Raw genomic sequence first — 20,921 nt, forward strand, 5'->3', positions numbered from 1 at the left:
ACTAGAACTCTGCCTGATACTGAACAGTTTGGGGGGCCCAGTATCTGAAAGTATAAAAGATTATCTATCTATGCTATCCCCTTGTTCCTTTTCAGTTGTGTTTATTTCTCTTTATTAGATCAATGTACTGAAAGAAGACCGCATGTCAGGATCGGCAAGCACAGTAGAAGCTCACCTGCAGTGTCAGATTCAAAGAAAAGGAGTGGAAAATGAGGAATTAAAACTGAAAATACAGGTAACATATTTTTACTTGTGTTTAAGTTTATATGTAAATTAAGAGAGCCCTACTATAGTCAGAGTTTAAATCACAACTGAGAGTTATATCTTTTTTAGGTATTGCTTTGATTTCAACTTTTTTTTTTTTTAATATACATTGATATATTATCAAATCAAATATATTTTTTTATTTATTTCTGGTATCATTTGAAATAAACCCTTGGTAAAAGAAAATTTTGAAACAACAACAAAAAAAAAGAACATTTATATTTTGCACAGTCTGTCTGATTGTATTATTTTAATTGCGAATTTACTTTTTTTTCTTATTTTCTCAACTTGTCCACATTGAGAAAATAAAAAAACCACTCCACTAAAGAAAAGTTAAGCACACCTAAAAGTATTTACACTCTCCTAATTTTATTATCTGAGAGAATGATATCTATCCTGAAGCAGTTTCCATATAATAAATAGAAAGAAAGAGACAAGTCCTCAGAATGGGTCTGTTTTTGTAAGCTGTTTAAGATGAAACACAGGTGCGAAACACACCTGTTTCTCTCTATAAACTGTGGAAGACTCAATAAAGCTCTTAATGCTGACTAAGAGAAAAATGTTTGGGTCTAATCTCATTTTGTTTAAGATAGATAAAATGTTTTCTGCTTTTTTCAAAATAAAAATTAAAACAAGCAAAAGGAAGATTTAGGTATTTACAGCAGTTAGTGGAAAAGTTAGGTAAGGGAAAGTTCACGTGCCAGGGGCTGGAGTTATAAGCAGTCTCTAATTTTAGTATTTGAAGCTTGCAAAAGATGTAGGTATAAATGAGAAAAGCTTGTAAATTAATAATATACCGTTTTGGAAACAAGGCTTTTTTTTAATAGTATGCACCCCCATACAAGTTGTATCATTTGAGCTGGTTAATGAACCTATAGCAACTCAATGGAAAGAAAAAAAAAAAAAGCCACTTATATTTATGTCTATATAAGTACCTCGTATTTTCCTCTGAATAAAAATTGCTTTCTTGTTCTGCCTAGTGTAGTTATTAAAATTACAATATTTTCCTTAAATGATCCTTGAATAATGAACTTGATATATAACTGTATTTTCTTTAGATCCTTATGTAAAGGTTTCATTTGTTTGCTTTTCAAAAAGTGCTGAAGTCGGTTGCTAGCGGGTGATCATCTTGTTAGCATCTAGACAAGAGTTTGGGACTGCTTATGAAATTAATTCTCCCTTTAAATTTACCTCAGCCACTGAAAAATACTCAAAACACCTATTTTTAGTGTGATTGTGACCCCCTGCGGTTATAACGGGGGATAACAGTTGTTTGCTTTTATCAGCTTTAAGGAAGCCTGTATATAGAAAGTTTATTTGCTGTTTGTTGAAGTCATTTTTCCCACAGGTCATGTGTTTGTTTATTAAATACACTCTAAGCACCTATATTTGAAAAACATTTCCTGAATATCCTTTTTTTTTTTTTTAATCATTTCATTTTTAGAAGTTGTACTTTTATCTTGTTAAGTCCAAGTAAGCTGAGGCCATCTTTCACGTTGCAAGTTACATAGATTTTGCGTTGATTGTGGGTAAGTTTTGGGGCTGTTAGCAGCACCTTTACTGAGAGATATTCTCTCCTGTGCATATTATGTGCACATTATAGCAATTGGTAAATAGTGTCATGAATAAGGCTGGCAAAGTAGCATAGTTCCTAGGTAAATGGTGTGTCACTGTGGTCTCATTCAAGTAGATCACAAGTTAAATATTAGATGTTAAATGCATGTTTCTAACCATTCTTACAATTGGGTTGTTTATCAATGACTTGAGGGGAAAAAATTACACTGGTAGGCTACTGACATTGCCAGAAGAATAATAAGTAATATGAATGGAACTTGCATGTGTCTTTATGAAACTAATTGTCTACTGCTAGCTTGTTTATATTTTCAATAAATTATAGTGACTTAAAAATAATGTGTCTGAGATTCTTGAAGCAGAGTCTAATATGACTTCTGTTGTATGTCATCATACAGTGTTTTAATGTTTGGTCTCCTTTTCTATTCATATTTAAATAGAAAGCTTATATGTAGATGAAAAATACAGATGTCAGGAAGTTAGAGAGGTCAGTTTCCCAGATCAGATGGGATTAGTAAACTGTGTTCATCAGACATTTCTGGTTAGTCAGAAACATTAACAACAATAGAAAGGATTATATCATTATAGTTGTAGAACCCAGATTTAATCTCAGTTGAATCATGTGTATTTGATAATGTAATTAAATGGATGAAAAATACATGAAGGCTGTGAAATCAAACAAGGGGAAATGAGAGTCACAAATTGTCCATACAATGTGTGATGTCCTACATTAGTTTAAGCTTTGTCATAGCCAGTTTTAATTATATGTTGAAACTGTCTTTGATAGTCTTCATCACATATAAAATGCTAGATTTTTTAAAAAAATTACTTACTATGCAATTTTGTTTCATTAATAGAGTGGTGCCATTATATGCATGGGGGAAAAGTCAGAGATCTTGCAAGAAAATAGTATATTGCCATCTAATAATAGAACATATCATAGACCTTGGCTTTTCCTAGCTTGATTTAAAACAGAAGGAACAACAAAAGAAACAAACAAAAATTAAACAAAACAAAACAAACAAAAAAACAAACAAACAAACAAACAAAAAACACAAATTCAAGATTCAAGATCTTAACTTTTGTTTTCAAATTTCATATGCAGTGTTACTTATCTCCAGTCCTAGTTATGAACATGCTGACTTTAGGTTCAGAGCACTGACTGCTAGCACATCAGTATGTATCACATTATTAAGGTGATAGTCTTTATAGAATTAAAAGAATGACATAACCACATTTATTTTCCATCCAATAAATGGGTTCAGTGGCTGTGCCACATCATCTACATTGAAATTTTACATTCATTGCCAAGAGTACAGCCAATGGTTAGATTGGTGTCTGTCCCACTACTCCTGTTTGTTTCTGTTTCTATTCCTCCTCAACCTTTTCTCTTGCTCATCTTCGTAATGAGATTCCCAACATGTATTTTCTCTTGCCTACTTCTGTACACACCTTGGCTAGCTCCTTGTGTCAACTACAAGATACAGAGATATTAATGGAAACAGATCAATATTTCAGTTGATGTTCCTCATTATGATATCTCACAAGCTGATTTGTAAGGTACAGAATTTGAAAAGATATGATGTTTAATTATGCTGCAGACTCTAGAAAAGAAAATAGCAGAGTACAATCTTCAAGTTGGAGAATACAAGCATCAGATATTAGCCTTAAGGGAAACAAGTGAGCAAGAGAAGACTGGTCTGAGAAAAGCAATCACATCCCAGAAACGAAAAGCTGCGCATTTTGAAGAAACTGTGAAAAACTTAACCTCCAGAATAAGAGAACATGTAAGTGACTATACTGTGAGTAATGTTGCACTGTGTTCTTTTAAACTGAAGATTTGGGAGACTTTTACCTTTGGAAAATGGGAAAGTTGGTTGTTCATGCTATGTTTGCATCTCTTATTTTTTGTTCTTCAGTTAAGGAAAAATTTGCTATAAGTGACCTGCAAACTATTAGTGTATTCACAGCCTTTCTTTGTTAAAAAATTAGTGAATGTCTTAAGCCATGAGGTTGTATGCTCCAAACTGTAGTAAATGAGAGGAGTCTGATCAGCTTCAATTACACTTTTTCTGATCTTTCTGTTAGACCTTTGTGGAGATGCACTGACTATTCTCAGAAGTATAGTACAGTAGCTGGTAGTTCAATTGGGGGTTGAAATCTTTATCAGTTTAGGGCATCCCATAGGGATAGTTAGCTTTCTATTTCTAGGCTGCTTGCTCTGGACTTTTTCAAAATCCAAACACAACTTCCTTAATCCATATTGTTCCTTGGATTCTTCCATGTCCCTTATATCTGTACTGCATGTAATTTTTCAAAAAGGCTAAGTGGATCAAAACTGTGCTGAGATCTTTATTGACCTATTTGGATTTCCAAATAAGCATGTGTTTTCATACTCTTGTGTGCGTTGCCATCATTCTGGATACGTCAGTATTAAAGATGTATTTTTCCAGTTAGTATACCTGGAGATGGTTATAGTTTTTTTGTTTTCTTTGATCTCTGTGAGAAGACAGTAATAGTAGTAGTACTGAGGAGTGGCATTTGTCTAACTGCTAAACTTGTGATGTTTTGCAGTCATACTATTGTTTTCTTTGCCCATAGAAGACATACTTTCAAGATAACATGTGTTGGTTAATGATCCATACTTCTCTCAAGGACTTTATATAACATTGCATTTCTTATCATGCTATTGTTTTTTAAATTCTTTAAATGTTTTGGCAGAATTTTATTTTGTTACTAATGTAATTTATATATAGTAGGGATGTATTGGAGAAATATTTTTGTTTTAAGGAAATACTTTCATCTTAAATGCTGGTATATTCTGAAGTTGATATACAGCACCGGTGTTTAACTATCTCTCTGCCTTGAAAGCAACTTTAAATGGGGATAGGGTTTTTTGTTTGTTTTGAGACAAAAAGACAAAATTAATGTTGTTCTGTACTAGGGAGTTCCAGTAGTGCCAGCTTATATTAAATAGCTCTTGTGGTTTTTGTAGAATGAGGTGGCATTCTTTATGACACCCTTCTGTTACATGATATGTGATTCATGTAGGAAGTCAAGTTGTCTGAAATACTCTCAGCTTCTGATGTCTGGAAAAATCAGCATGATAGAATAGTAGAAGAAAAGACAATGTTAGAAATTCAAACAGAAGACCTTAAGAAGTAAGTTAAACTGTTGATTGTTGATTTTATAGTTTCTGTAAACTTGATATTTAGTTGTGTATTAGTGTTGATAATGTAAGCAAGTTCATGTGTCGATATTGTAAATTTTTGAGCAGAGTTTTATACTAGGAAACTAGAACAAATGTGAAATGCAACTAGAATTATTACTTTTTTAAAATTCATTCTCCTGTGGAAGTAAGGAATATGTTATTTCTCTGGCATTCTTGCTAACAGTCTGAGTTTGCTAGTGACTACTATTCTGCTTCGTCAGAATCATTTAATAACTGATTCAACAGCTTGAATCAACCCTTGCATCTGCTGCAGCATAGAAGCTTCTTACTTAGGCTTCCAGTTTCTGCTCTGGACAAAGGAGTAGCAAAATTGTTCTGGTTGCATTAACGTCTCACGACACTAGTGGATGGTTCCTCTCAAATACACATTTGAACAGCTTACTCTGCCTTGGAAAAGCAAGGCAAAACTGTCCAATCTTATTCAAACTATCCAGTCAATGTACATACAGAATATGCCATACGTCCACTTCCTTGATGGATCACATCTCTTTTGGAAAATAACTTATTTCAATAGATACTGCTTTCTTAAGATCTTTAAGACATTTAAACATATTTTCCATTTTCCTTTTCTCTTTTTTTTTTTTTTTCCTGTTTTCTTGTAATAAATAAAAACAATAAAGAAATGTATCTTAAGGTACAGTTTAATTTGCATAGTGAGAATTTTGGAAATATCTTATGCAGAAGTTCTTGCCTATCTAACAAGGCAGGTCACAAGCCTTTTGGAAGACCTGACAAGAAAAAAGGAATACAGAAGAAACTCTAATGAGGAAATTCTTGGAAAGCTAAATCCTGTTAACTCTGAAAATGAAAAGATTTATCTTGAAAATGAAAAATTAAAGGTGAGATGGTTGTAAATTACTGAGGAATGGCTCTGTATTTCTGATATATTAAAAAAAAAAAAAAAAAAACACAAAAAACAACACATATTAGTTCACTTTTGCCCTTCTGCCCTTCTGTCTAGAGATACCACACTTGTAGAATAATTTTGCCACCCATTCTTTTAGAGCAAGTGAAATGAGGCATTTAAAATTTATCTACTGGATAGTAGATATCAAGTTAGGAACAGGATTTTCTAATCATCCTGTTTAACCAGGATGCCATTTATTTTACTGTCAATAGCTACAAAATTGTTTACCTGGAAATTTTATTTAAATTAAAAATAAGGTTTTGCAAACATAAGAATTAAGTTCACCTTGATTACTAATTTCAATTTAAGTTTCCAGATTCTATAGTGTATTTATGTTCCCAAGTAAATAGTCTTAAAGCTGATAAAAGAACTGTGGACTAATGTTTTTGTTTGATGGGATAAATAGTTGCCACTCCTTTTAATGTCTGCAGGTCACTTGATAGTAATATCATATTGTATATTGTGTTATTTTAACAGCACTGTAATGCTTTTTTCCATGTTTTAATCAAGGTTTCCCTTGTTACATTGGAAAACAGTACCAGTTCTTTTGAAAATGAGATGTTAGATCTGCAAGAAAAGGCAAAGTTACAGGAAAACCTTGCTGAACAGTGTAAAATTCAGGTGACTAGCATATTGAAACATTCAAATATAGGATTTAAATCTATAAGTAGTTTTGATGAAATTATAAAGCTTTTATTTGTAACAAAACATTTGTTGTCATGGTGGTTATAATGCTGTTGTAATATAGGAATGACAGAAGCAATACAAATAATTCTATCTTTTCTGGATTTAAAAAATAATAAAGTATATGGGTATAAATATATTGTGTTGTTGGTACAAAAATTATAAATGGAAGTAGAAGGATTGAAATCCAGATATGAAACAGTCCTAAATAACAACAAAAGAATAACAGAAAACAAATGTTTAGAGAGAGATGAGGTAAGTTTTGGAGTATTACAGCATGCTCCCAAACAATTGTGCAGGACTTTGATCCTTCATATGTTAGCGATCCACTTACTGTAGTAGTATCAAGGTACTGGCTGTCTTCCTTTTTCCATCTACAAAATTGTACTTAAATGCATTGAATGTTGTACTGACTGTTACTTGCGAGTGGATGTGTTTTGCATATTATACATGTATAATTGCAAACAAGTAGGAAAAGGTTCTTAGACAAATGACTATAGGCTTGGGCTGCTATTTTAGAATTCATTTTTTCACTGTTAAAAATACAATTTTGTTGATTTAAAAACTAGATCTCATGACAGAACATCTGTGAAAGTTGTGTAGGGAATAACTTCATTTTAAATAGTAGTTAAAAGAGAACCCATACAGAGATGAGATTTAATTTTTTTCAGCAGGTGGAGCTGAATGCTGGAACACATGGTAGGAAAATCACTTTCCTGAGTTCCACTGTTTATCACAATACATTTTCTTTTCAAGCAATAAAGTTGGGGCAGGGACAAGTCTTGCATTGACATGGTTTTAGAGAATTGAATTAGTCCTCACAGAGGAGCATCTCTAATGTTCATTCTATTTCATACTAACTTTATTTTTCCACGATTCAGCTGTAGGATGGAGAAAAATATTTTCTGATCCCATAAATAATATTTGTGCAGCATTGTACGCAGCTTTAGATGGCACTAGTTGTTGCCTGCTTTTCAAACACTGCAATACTTGTATGGCCAGAATTTTTCCTATAAGCTGTTTAGTATGTTTGCGTGCCATCTTCCAACATATATTATGATAAAAATAAAATAAAAATTTAGGTGTTGCATGATCAGCTGCTAACACTTGCATAATTTTGTAAATGTTCATTATCAGTGTTACAGAGTCTTTAATGACATGTAGTCAGAGACAGAAATTTCCCCAGTCATGAACTTGTAACTTTGTTTGGTTTTTATAAAATAGATGACATTATGCAACCTGTGTAGAATTTCAGATTTACTACTTGCATGGAAAGCTATTTTGTTTTATAACGCTTAATTTATGGTTTCATGCTTAAGATTTTTTACTGTGATATTATGCAGGTGAAGGACAAAACAGAGGCTGAGTTAAAGGATTTAGGACATGTTTGTGACATACTGAATACAGCTGAGGAAAAGCTGCAAGGATTTCAAGAAAAGCTTATGTACTAGGAAAGGATCAGTGCACAGAAAGGCAAAAATCCTAGGGAGCTACAGGTTCAGGTGCCTAGAACACAGCGATTTTTTAAAGATAAATCAAAAAAATGTGAAAGTCTCTGGAATACTTTTTTCCCCCTCTATTAGTGCATGTGCTTGTTAAGCTGTTTCCTTTGTTTGCTTCATAAATCAAAAGCTCAGAAACTGTTGCCAGAAGTACTTATATGGGTTCAGTATGTGACAAGAAATCCTACTTACTTGTCTTTACTTTCAGATTTTCTATTTTCTAAATAAGTATATTCTTGAACCTTTTGCATAGTTATGAGAAATCTTTCAGGATTCTTCCCTGGAAATAAATGGTCAAATCTAAGTATTATCTGTATCTTGTGGAGTAATTTAATACCACATTCATTTTGTTTTTAATGACTCATTTATAAACCAGACAATATTCATACAGAGAAATAGCCATAAATTATATTTTTAAGATAATCAACTTACTACCCCTATGCTGAAGGTTTCTTCTACCCCCAATCTGCTAGTAGAGCAGCCTATATAATTAATGTCAGCAAATTCAGCCAGGTTAGCTCAAGTTAGTGAATGGAACTGCTTGAGGCAGTCCAGTGAATGATGGAGGTTGTGTTATATTGTGGTGCCAGCAGAATGATGATATGGCCATTTACTGCTGATCTGAAGCTGATGGTTGATAGCAGGAGCAAAAATCCCACTGCTACTGTTATGGGATTTAAAAGAAAACAAAAATCTGTCAATCTGGATGATGGGTAGGGGTAAAACAGTTTGGCTTCTTATTTCTTTTTTTCCACGTCCTGCTAGTGATATACCTCTTTTCATGAACTTGATTATCTTTTTTGATTATAAATATTTACCACTTTCTGAAATCCTTTGTTAGTGCTACCCTGTTCTTCACAGGTAACTGTGTGTGTGCGTGTGTGTGTGTATATATATTTATTTTTTTTATGGTTTCTGTGACTATAGAGTGAGGGAATTTATTCTTGCTGGGATTTAAAGCTTAAGAGTTAAAATTCACAAGGAGATAGACCTGGCCAGCTCTCAATACACAACGCTGCATGGGCAGCATATGGGTTTTGTTAGGATTTCACTTTGTTACATAGCAGGTTATCAGTCTTAAGTGATCACATGAAGTTTTAGTCTGCTACTTTGACTGCATTTTTATTTGTTTCAAATATATGATAGTTCTTACATGAGTATAAGATAGGATGTGCTTGAAATTGAAGTTAAATAATTTGACTGGATTTTAATAGGCAGGTTTACTTTACTTTATAATATCCTGCATATAAGTCTCTTCAGCTAGAAAGGAATTGTCATTTTCACAGGAGGAAGACAACATAAATTCCATAGACAGTCATTCCTTGGAAGTAGAAAACTTTAATATTCAGAAGAAATATGAAGATCTTAAGAGGTAATTCTTTAAAAAATAAAAATAAAAAAAATCTGACTGTAAATAATTTCTTTACTGGTTTGCTGTAATGAATTATAATACATTAATCTCTTTTGCCTAAAGGAAATTAGACAAGATAGAATTTCAAAATGAAGAACTTGCTTATCAGCTTAAAAAAGAAGATGAGAGTCTTCAGTGCAGTAAATTGCAGCTTGAAGAGAAAATTGCAGAGTATAATGATTTAACAAGACAACTGGAATCTGCTTTGGAGGAAGGGAGAAAAATGGTATTGATTTAGTGCACCTCTTAGCTTTGTTTACTATTTTCTACTTTCATATGATGTTAAAAACAAGGGAATAAAAGATGGGAAAAGATTATTTGCATATAATTGTTAAAATTTACTTGGAATTCTGGCTGTTTAAATATGAATCATGCAATTCAACTTCTTTCTGGAATACAAATCGTATTGAAATTAATGACAAAGTTCAGTGAACCAACATTTCACCATCATTTTTGGGACAAATCAAAGTGCTTTAACTACATGTACTTAAATCTCAGAGAGTGCAGGAGGTTTCTGAAAAGAATCTTAATTCTGCCCTCCACAATTAATTTTGCAGTCTACAAGAACTTTGGTGCTAAAGTCTCTCTAATTTTAGAGGAAGAATTTGCACCCTTTAAGTAGAGATTTTTTGTTTACACAAAGGATGCGAACAGTATGGCAGAGGAAATGTAGGAATTTAGATTACAGTGTATTATATTAGTTTAATCAGAAAATAGGCATGAGGTTGTAATTTCCATCTCGGCTTATTCATATTGACTGTTGGACTTGATGATCTTAGAAGTCTTTTCCAACCTCAGTGATTCTATGTTGAAAAACACACTATCTCAATACTATTTCTCAGTACTGTCTGAGAATATAGATCTGGTTCTGAAAAAAATAACAAGTTGGGGTACACTTACAAATTAGTTACTATTAGTTACTTGTGTGTGTGTATATATATATATATATATTATTATTATTATTATTATTTTATTTTTTTTCCAAATTGAAACTTTATTCAAATTCAGCCAGAGTACTTCCCAGGTTTTTTGTAGTTTCTGTGCATGGGAAATAGCTGAAGTGTTAGGTAATGGAATGGGAAATAGAGCTGTTAACGCAAAGGTACAAGAGAATAGTTTGGTTTGGGCTTTAACTGCAAGTAAATGTAAATATGTTCTATCTCGTACTATAATAGGTAGCTGAAGAATTTGAAAAACTGTCATACACAGAACAACCCCTTCAGACAAAAATACTACTCCTTGAATCTGAGCTGAGAGAGTGGCAAGAAGAGAAAAAACAACTTCTCTGCAGATTTCACCATGTGAGTAAACAATACTGTTTATGACTTAAGAAATTACATACGACATCATTGTTTCCATAAAGTTTTTTTACTGAAAACCACTATTTTAATAGAATTGATAAGCATTTTAGGAAACAGCAAATTAATTCAACTTAACAATATACTTTGTATATTTACATTTCTAATAAACTCAACAGATGTTTAGCCTATCTTAATAACTGGAATAGCATTGAGTTTACGTCTCTTATGCAATCCAGTTTTCCCAGGAAGCCAATATCAAAAAAAAAAAAAGGCTGAAATTTTAATTTCCCTCTCAGATTAATCATCTTCAGTAAGCATAACTAGATTTGAGTAATAGAATAACAGTTTCATAACCATGTAGTGGTACCTTTTTCCACCCTGAGTTGGTAAAAGAATCTGATCTTACTGGAATTTGTGCAAAACTTTCAGTTGCATACTGATGTTGCACATAAATGTAATTAGTAACAGAAGAGATGTTTTGTTTTGTTTTTCAAAGTTTCAGCCTTCTAAATGCCTAGTGTTTGATATACAGATACTTATCTTCTTAAACTGTGGCTCTGCTGAATAGGTATTTTGGATGGGTAATACTATCTGAAAACCAAAAAAAGTGTTGGGTTGGAATATTCTAAGATTCATTAAAAATGTTTTAATGAATCTTAGAAATCTCTTTTCATTGTCTCTTAATAAAATGACAGCCACACCTGAATTCCCTACACTGGCAGTGGTATATCATTTCTTCAACCAAAGTTTTACTACAGTTAAATATTTGTCCAACAATCAGTGATAATAAAGTACAAAGCTATTTAAAATAAATATAAATGGTGGTAAAAAGGCACTAAAAGATACTAAAAGATACACTCCTAGACTCTCAGAAACAATATTATGTATTCTGACTTAAAGCTTTCAAGACTAAAATCTTAAGCCAACCTAAATGCAAATCCTATTCAGGATTCATATACAGCATCAGAGATGTAGTTCCGTGTTTGATATGCTTAATTTTTATCTGCATCAAGGGTAACTTAATGTCTGCATTTGCCCAAAGATAAAAGTGTTGTTAAAACAAAGTCAGACATTTAAAATTATTATTTCAAATATATATTTTTTCATAGTAATCTCTTACTATGCTAAAATTAAGTAGAAGATTAGGAAAATTTTCTTGCCTTCCGTCCCAGAAGAACACTCAGGTTGAATTGGGGTATAAAATTTAATCATATTGCGCCAGAAAATTACCACAATATCTTTGCTTTAATTTTAAGAAAGAAATGAAGTTCCTCATCCTAAGGAGGTGTATTAAGACTAGGCATTCATAGCTTTATTTTTTTTTTTGGGGGGGGGGGGAAGGAGGGGGGGACACACAACAGTGAGAATGTAGTTCACCTGAAAGAGATTTAAAAAAAAACCACCTCTTTATTGAATCCTATCCCTTATCACCTATGTTCAGTGATCCCAGTTTGCTTTGGATTTTAGGAGTTTTTGGTAGTAGAGTATGTGTATGGTGATGTAGAAACAGTGTATTTCAACTTTATATTTTCTATTCTTGTTATGAAATCAAGTGTAATTTGGGAATCCTTAACTAATTTTAAAGCCCTGGAGCCCTAATTTTAAAGAACCTGAAAATGTACAGCATAGTGTGTACCTTTATTATCATAGAACTGTTCTGGTCATCTTTAATATAATACCAGGGTACAAGGAAAAGAAACAATATGGAAAGGGTCAATGCCAGCACTTACAAGGCAAAGTTACTGTTACGTACACTGTTATTCCTTTTCTGATGTCTGAGTGTACTTGAGATTGGATCCCAATTTATTTCTCTCTGCAAAAATTGGATCCAAAATTGGATCTCTAGCACATGGCTCTACTTCAAGCTATTTGCTAATATATTTGCTAATTTGAATGAAAATACCAGCATATTTCAATTTCTAAATTCTGAATCATTATTTGCTTCTTATTCAATTTTAAGTGCTCACACCAATGACTGGAGGTAAAGAAACTCTCAGAATCACCAATCCTAGATAATAAGAAGATAGATAATAATCACCAATCCTAGATAATAAAAAGGTCACTTGCCAGAATACTCCTGCTGATCGTTCTGTGTGAAAATAAAAGATTTTCAAATGGTTTCCATTTTACAGTTAAAAACAAATGCAAAAGGTATTTGTCTGAGAAGAACTGTTGTAACTTAATTCAGAACATACATGTTTTTTTGTTTGTTTTATAACTACATTTACATACATGTATAACCAGCAATGCATTATAGAAAATAATGATTCTATTCACCTTGTTGTAATGAAACTGGAAACAAAATAGGATTATAAAGGTAACTATTTTCAGTTAATCATTCTAGATAGTTTATTTTTCTAGAGCTGAATTTAAATTGGAAGGTTTCAATATAATTACTTTTTAAAAACTTATTTTAACCAACTAGCATCTGAAACCTGTAATAGGTGTAAAAGGAAACTCCTGAATATATGTAACATATGTGTAAATATAACAATCTCAGCTGTACATCAGGTATGGGTCTAATGAGCAGGTAGTGCTGCAGTTAGTCTTTTAATTCTTGTTCATTTTTTTGCTTTATTTTTTAAAATAAAGGACCATAGGCAACAAAAATCATGTTACAACAGAGATCAGTAACTAATGTTTCCTTGAAAAATCAGCTTTATCGAATCGAGTCTTAAGTCAATAATAGAGTTAACATGCTAGGAATCACTTATGACACAAATTTAGTTTCTACACTGCCAGGCCTTTTTTTTTTTTTTTTTTGGATTATAAACCTATTTAAATATGTTCATTTTGGTTCTGATTGAACATAAATCTTCTATGTCTTGAGGCCCTTTTGAGGACCTTATGTTTTCAGAGCCCCTGAGAAGTTTGAGTAACTAAGGCTTATAAAATGTAGGTAGTAATTCTATTACATTAATATTTTGGTTTGTATTTTATTTCTAAACTGTGTTGTGTTACTTTTTTTCTTTAGAATGAAAAGCGCCATGAGATCAGCTTGAAAGAGCTGGAGAACAGCCTACAAAGGTCAGAAAACAAGAACCAGAGCATCCTGAATTATGTGCAGTTTTTGAAAACATCATACATAACAATGTTTGGCTGAATCCTTTAACTTCATTAATTTTAATAATAAAGAAACTTTACAAGATTTGGCTTTAACTCTTGTTAGAGGCAATGCTATTGAGGCCTCAGAATTTTGCTGGATTGAACTATATTAGTTTAGTTTGTTCTAGGAAAACTTCTGCTATGGATCTGGAAACGTGGGTCAATAATTGTATATCCTATTGGTTGATTACATTCAGATGATTTAGTTGGTATTACTGATATAAATAATTGTATTATTCATGGAAAAGAAAAGAAAAGAAAAGAAAAGAAAAGAAAAGAAAAGAAAAGAAAAGAAAAGAAAAGAAAAGAAAAGAAAAGAAAAGAAAAGAAAAGAAAAGAAAAGAAAAGAAAAGAAAAGAAAAGAAAAGAAAAGAAAAGAAAAAAGAAAAGAAAAGAAAAGAAAAAGCAGTCCGTGATAGTAGTGAAATGTGTGTAAGTGTAGGGTATGTAGAGTTGTAAATTGGTCTGTGAATTTACCATGTGTTAGGTCTTGTGCTATAATTTCTTGTGTGTCCTTTTAGTCCAAGGTAAATGCCAGTTTATCAAAAACTACTTTGCAGTCTCACTGGGGGAAGATAACACCCATGGACTGGCTGTATAATAATTTGCTTATCTTTGTTATTAATTATTATATATTATTTATCAGTCATTATCCATCTGTTACTGTAGAGATCTAGCTACCCAAGGTGATGACACACATTTTGTTAAGACAAGCAGGAATTTAGAAATAATTAGGTTCTCTTCCTTTCTTTTTCCTGTAATTTAGCACCATGTGTAACGTGTAGTGTATTACACAATACTGAGCTGTGTGAAATGCTTGCAGCCACCAGGCTGTTCCATCCAGCCTTGTTCCCTACATCCCACCATCCCATTATGAAAAGGAGTACATCTATCTTTTACAAATATAATTAGAAAAGTATTTTAAATATAAATATAGTTTAAGTTCTGAATGTGTTGAAATACCCTTTCATGTTGACACAGCTTCATTAAGACATTTAAGTGTTTCTCTGTTTGAGTACAAAGCTACCATTCCCTGAGGTAAGACTTACTTATGCCTCAGGTTATATGTGTAAATATTCAGTTGATACAGGACTAATACAGAAAAAAAAAAAAACAACACACAATTCTTATTCAGAAAGTAGCTGTTCATAGGCTTATAGAACTGTGATATGCTTTTTTTTTTTTTTTTTTCAGAATAGTACATTCAGATAAGTTAAATATATGTAATTTATAGTGCATATTTAAATAAAATTTTTGGACTGGAAACAGGTTGGTGCACACTGTTTGTTATGTGTAGTATTTTATTGTTATTTATTTGTAGAATGTTGATGTTCTTTTTTCATTATTTTGCAAATGCTCATCCATCCTAACAAACACTGATATGTCATAATTATCTGCTCATGTATACTTTTTTGGATAGAAGTCCATGAATAGCTTTTAAAAGGTTGTCCTGAAAAATTGCATGCTTTTCATTGATTAAATGATACAAAGACATACAGTAACTTGATTTCAGCCTATCTGTTGCTACTCAGGAAATAAGATCTTTTTTTTTTTCCCTTGCGTTATTTGCCAGAAACAGATCTGAAGTTACTAAAGTTGTTGACAGCTTCAGGTACCTCTTTATCTGTGAATGTCCTGAACAAGTTTGTATATGGCAAGTTCTAGATGTATATAATCTGCATACTGCTTGTTACTAATTGTATATCTTTGGACTGTAAGTGGCTCATACTCATCTACTTCTGAATTGAGACAGAAAAATTTAGCTCTGCGTGAATTAACCTGCGTAGACATTGGATGTTTTTGAAACCTCTAAACCAATCAGATACTTGGTTTAGTTGATAATAGGCATCTGGAGCCACTCTGTGCTGCAGAATTGTTAAGATGTAAAATGTTATTAACGTATTATGGAGAAAAAGATTCATTTAATCAGAGAAGAACAGTGTATTTTACATCATAGAAGACAGAATTAGAGAAGAAACTTGTCCAAAAAGAGATGAGAATAACCAACATAACTGAGTTTAGCTATTCTGAAGGAACCATAGAGAATATATTTATCAGTGTAAAGATCAGCTGACGTATACAAGGTATGTATTAAATATCAGACATTACTAAATTCTGATCTGTACAACACTTTTCCTGTGGTGCACAAGTGGGTTATTCACGTGGTGCTGAATCCTTTAACCAAGTCTTTAGCTGCTGAGTAGCAAAAAAAAAAAAAAAAGTTAAAGTGCACCTATGTCAATTGGCTGTGGTTCACTTTGACCCTAAGGGATATCTTAAGTCTGGGTACAGGAGATAATTTTGGTGTTTATTGGAGACAAAATTAAGCCAATTCTGCCATGATGGTGATCACAATTGGCCCATACAACAAAGTAGCCTGGACAAACAAATAAGCTTTGACAAGATCAATTTAGTATGCTTGGAAAATAGCAGCTGAGTTGTAAAAATGTGGGGTTAATGACATTGCATGTTCATAATAGACATTTGTAATGTTATGTGGCCAATTTAGTTTTAGATTGCAAGTAGAGGAATCATGTATTAAGAATTAATACAAAATATAGCTTACTTGCGCCTGCAATACTATATCCAAGTGTGTGTACTTAATCTCTAGAAAGAGCAATTGGATGGAATCATGACAGCACATACAGTCTTTGCATTTCCCTATACTGCATTTCCTATAGTATTTTGGAAAATGAGACAACTCATCCCCCCTTAGTATGACTTTTTATTATTATTTTTATTATTTCTTCCAAATGACTGACTACCTTGCTAGTTCTGTCAGTTCTGTAATGCTGAGCCATACCGATGTGTGTGTTCTCTAGTAAGCTGACTGACAACACTGAAAGAAAATAGTCCCTGCCCCATATCAATGACTGCAAGAAATGTTTTTTTTTGAAGTACTGCCACCGAAAACATGCATCTGCATCTTTAGTCATTTGTACTTTTTTTTTTTTGCTTTGTTCTAATTCATATGCCACTGTAATAGATTGTTTTTTAACTTCACTTCTAAGTCAATTGATTTTTTAAAATTATTTTTTGTATGAATTTCATTGGTATTTTTCTAATCTGGTTAGTGACAAAATTTGCCATTCATTCACATCATTCAAGTCAATTTCAGTTTTATTTAACATGTTGTCCTTTGGTTGTATTTGGCACTAGAAAAACACTCCAGAATTCAGTTTATTCTGTAAGCTGTTTATTAAATGTTTTATGCTTTTCAGACAGTAAATTAAATTTGGATAATGCTTTTTTTCCTCTCCTCCTCGTTTCCAATTTATTAGTATCACTGCTGTTGTTTCTTTCTTAAGCTAAAAAGGGAGAAACCCTCCATGGATTTTCAACCAGGCAGCAATGTCTTGAGACATAGCATTATGAATTTCCTACATGAGATATGAATCACTCTTTAACTTCAAATTTTCTAGTTATGTTTTGTTTAGAGTATTCCTACATTTATCATCATGGTATCAGAACAATTCCATTTATCTATTTGTAAAGACTTATTTTGGAGATTTGACAAACATCTTGTTTTCTTGAGCGCTCATCTATTTTTCAGTTATGTCAGTTTGCCTGGAAAAGGTGTTGCCACTTTTTTACAATCCTGGTCTTGCTTATTTCATTACACCATCTCATAGCACTGCTCCTGAGCTATTCAAAATAGTCTAAAGAGGGAATGAGACATGGGGTCAAAATATTTAGTGCAGTTCTGGTTTTACTTTTTTTTAAAATGTAGTTTAGAATCAAATATTTTAAACTGTATGATATTTCTTATCAGTGCTTTGCTTACTGCTGTACATGTTTCCTAACATGACAGGATTTCAGTGTTACAAAAAGCAAAGTGCTCTGAGGTTGGTAAGTTCACTTTCTGGCTAGTGAATTTTCTTATTCAAACAGACTTTAGGAGCTTTAATTAGGATAAATTGCAAGCAGTTACAGTCCTGAGATGCATAGACTTTAAATGGTTGAGCTGAACTCCCAACTCCTGCAATTCTTTATCAGTGATAAAAATAGAGGGTAACACATCAGTGCCTCACTGCTGTTTTTGAGAAAGAAAGTATTTGAAGCAGAAGATCATTATCTTATCATATGCTTTAGATTTGTTAATGTATGGGAACATGGAATTTAAAGCAGAGGTCTTTGGGCTACTTGGGGCCCTACCCCCCTTTAATCCTATCTGCCAAATAGCTCATTACAAATGGCTTAAGGTTGATAGAAGAACTTTATCTGTTTCCTATCTATGGCACAAAAACTGCTATAAATCCTGTTGTAAGATGGACTCCTTCCAGCAGGAGAACAGAAACTCAGCTATTTCTCTCTGGATACCTGCCTCCTTGAGGACTTCCTGTGCAGAAGTTATAGCGATCACTGGATGATTGGTAGCTCCACATGGACAGCTCATCACTGCAGAGTGATAGGTTGCTGGCACAAAATGTCTTTTGAATAGTCTTTTTATCTGACTGATGGTGAATAAAACCAACACTTGGATTTTTGAGAACAATAAATAAATATATAGGGACTGTTAATGTGCAGCTCCAAGTGTCTGCTGTTAGAGCAATGCCCAACACTCTGCCTTGGAAAGGAGTGAGGTTAGACCTTTTGTGACAAAATTACTTTGTTGGTATCTTCCTACAGGAAAAGTGAACCAGCCTCTTCTGCTGACAAGCTGTTTGCAGCGCAACATCTGTGTACAACCCCTACTCTGCTGGGAGGCTTGGAGCTGGCCAGCACAAACAGTGATCAAAGCAGGGCCCCATAGGAAAGGGTTGTGCTGGGGCATGAAGTGGACACTGATCTCTTGCAGATTTCTCTTTACTTTTGTTGAAAAGCTTCCTGCAGATTGTTTTAAGGCTGACATAGGCCATGCATGTTAAGGCGAGAGGAGTGAGAGTACAATGATGATGTTCACTAACAGAGAATTCAAGCAGTCAAAACTGTGAATTTACTGTAGTCACACAGGTCACCCTGACGTGCGTTTGGGTTCAGTGTATTTTCTTGTGAACTCATGGTTGAACACTACTCATACTGCAGCTGTCACTCTGTGGAACAGCTTCCAAATATTTGAAGGTAGAGTATGTTCTATATTGCCATGCCCATCTATCTGCACCTTTCACTCTGAATTCCTTATGTAAAGCTATTGGCTTGCAACCTTTTGCAGCTACAAACAGTACAAGCAAGCAATAGGTAAATCATTCCCTGCCCCAGAGAAAGTTAGTGTCTTTAAAGCTCTGCATTAAGATTGATATTATTTCTTTTTTTTTTTTTTTTTTTTTTTTTGAAGTAACTGATACATAAACAGGCCTTTTTGGTTTGGGTGTTTGACAGAACAGATCTGATTATTGTATCAAATTACTTTTTGACAGAACAGATCAAATATCTGATTACCATATCATGTTATTTTTATAGCTGATTAATTCACTTCACTGAGAAGTGATAGAAAAAAGGATGGTTTAATGCATAGAGACTCTGCTGACATCTTGCCTCCCTATTATGGCAGAATAAATATGGCATTTTTTGTCTGTAAAACTGTACCTTCCAATTTAATAACACACTATTTCATATGCTATTATTCCTTTTGGTGGTACAACCAAAAATTCTAACCAAGCCTTATTGGTTAAGCTTTCTATGCTCTTCATCCAGTTCAATCTTTCAAAAATCTTTGATAACATCTAATTTCTAAAGCAGCTGTTGCACATCCAGCAACCACCTCCAGATCTCCCATCACCATTTCAGGCATGCTAAGCTCTTGTTCATTATCACGGTGACCACATTCCTATTCTTAGTAAAGTTTATTTTTTGCAGCATAGCAGCATACTCTGCTGTGGCAGCAATCCACTTACTAATTTACAACTCCACCCACTAAATGCTGCTGTGAATTATAAACTACCAAAGCAAACCATGTATTTTTAACAGCCTCAATTTTACCATCACGCCTGCTTATAAAAGTCGAAGATGTTTTTGAAGTGCAAAAATGCGAAGTTGGCATTTCAGACTATTCTCAGACCATTGGCTGTTCTTCCACAGTGAGGCTTTTTCCTCCTATCCCCACTTGAGAAGGTCAGTACGCTAACGTGTTGCAAAACGCATATTGTTCCATGTCAGCATTTCATTATTTTCTAGAGGAAAAATACCTTAAGAAATCTGAAGAAAGGCCCTCAAGCTAGAAACTTTAAAATCTTTGTGCGAATCCTTTGCCAGAGCACAGGCAAACTTTCCTGATTCTATCCTGGGCTCTATTTCCATTTTGTTTCTGAACTTCTTACTATGCAGTAGGTATTAGGTGCTGTGTTTTATGAATCACATAAAATGTGGTAAGGACATGAAGAGCTGTTCACTTGCAGCTGTTTAGTTAGTTTTGAATTTGGTTGTGTACTAACAGAGAGGATGTTTGAACTTCGGTGGAATCTGCTGTAGCAAATTTTGTGCAGCCTGGTAATTGTTTATGGGGCATGAGGCACACCAGTAGCCCCTCTGACATAGAAGCTAACCTTTTTTTTCTTACAGATTAGTTTGTAATGACAAACCATATACTTCATGGTTTATCATATTTTGATATCCAAGATGATGATATAATTAAAGCATAAAATCCATCTCATGTTGGCAGTACCCTATCAAAGCTGTAAAGTATATTAAGTCCTCATTATTGCAGTCATATTTTCTTAAAAGTTTTGAGGCTGTGTAATTGCTTAAAAAACGGCAAGTACAGAAAGCATGTCACATTAGGGTTTAAATAGCCTGTTTTTCCTCTACTTTTGGTACTCATTGCCTATCCACAATGTAGACTGCTCTAACTTTGTGAAACAGTGAAATGACTGACAATATCGACTGACAAATAGAGTCATAATAAAATTTCAGAACCAGCTCAGCTAGGCTAAAGTGTCGAATCTTTCTCTAGAATATGCTTGAAAAACAAAGCAATACTACTGGGAAAGTTTGTTTGGAGGCCTGG

The 20,921-nt window shown here is 33.2% G+C and overlaps 1 protein-coding gene across 1 annotated transcript; it reads left to right on the top strand.

Moving 5' to 3' along the window:
• On the top strand, nucleotides 1-14,271 carry ODF2L (outer dense fiber of sperm tails 2 like). The gene is made up of 9 exons (XM_082765709.1): nucleotides 1-235; nucleotides 3,438-3,623; nucleotides 4,888-4,997; nucleotides 5,772-5,907; nucleotides 6,486-6,596; nucleotides 9,448-9,533; nucleotides 9,636-9,798; nucleotides 10,748-10,873; nucleotides 13,848-14,271. Exons 1-9 carry the CDS (start codon nucleotides 143-145, stop codon nucleotides 13,974-13,976), a joined length of 1,140 nt encoding a protein of 379 aa, XP_082621835.1. The 5' UTR covers nucleotides 1-142; the 3' UTR covers nucleotides 13,977-14,271.
• Nucleotides 14,272-20,921: the final 6,650 nt, after the last annotated feature.

The sequence above is a fragment of the Aythya marila genome, assembly GCF_965140915.1.
Source record: "Aythya marila genome assembly, chromosome: 8".
NCBI classification, from domain to species: Eukaryota; Metazoa; Chordata; class Aves; order Anseriformes; family Anatidae; genus Aythya; species Aythya marila.

What these genes read in the sequence shown, in the direction of transcription:
- ODF2L (XM_082765709.1), top strand. Translation starts at nt 143, where the DNA reads ATGTCAGGATCGGCAAGCACAGTAGAAGCTCACCTGCAGTGTCAGATT. An exon ending in AATTAAAACTGAAAATACAG is followed by an intron (nt 236 to 3,437) that starts GTAACATATTTT and finishes ATTATGCTGCAG; the next exon opens with ACTCTAGAAAAGAAAATAGC. An exon ending in TTGAAAATGAAAAATTAAAG is followed by an intron (nt 5,908 to 6,485) that starts GTGAGATGGTTG and finishes GTTTTAATCAAG; the next exon opens with GTTTCCCTTGTTACATTGGA.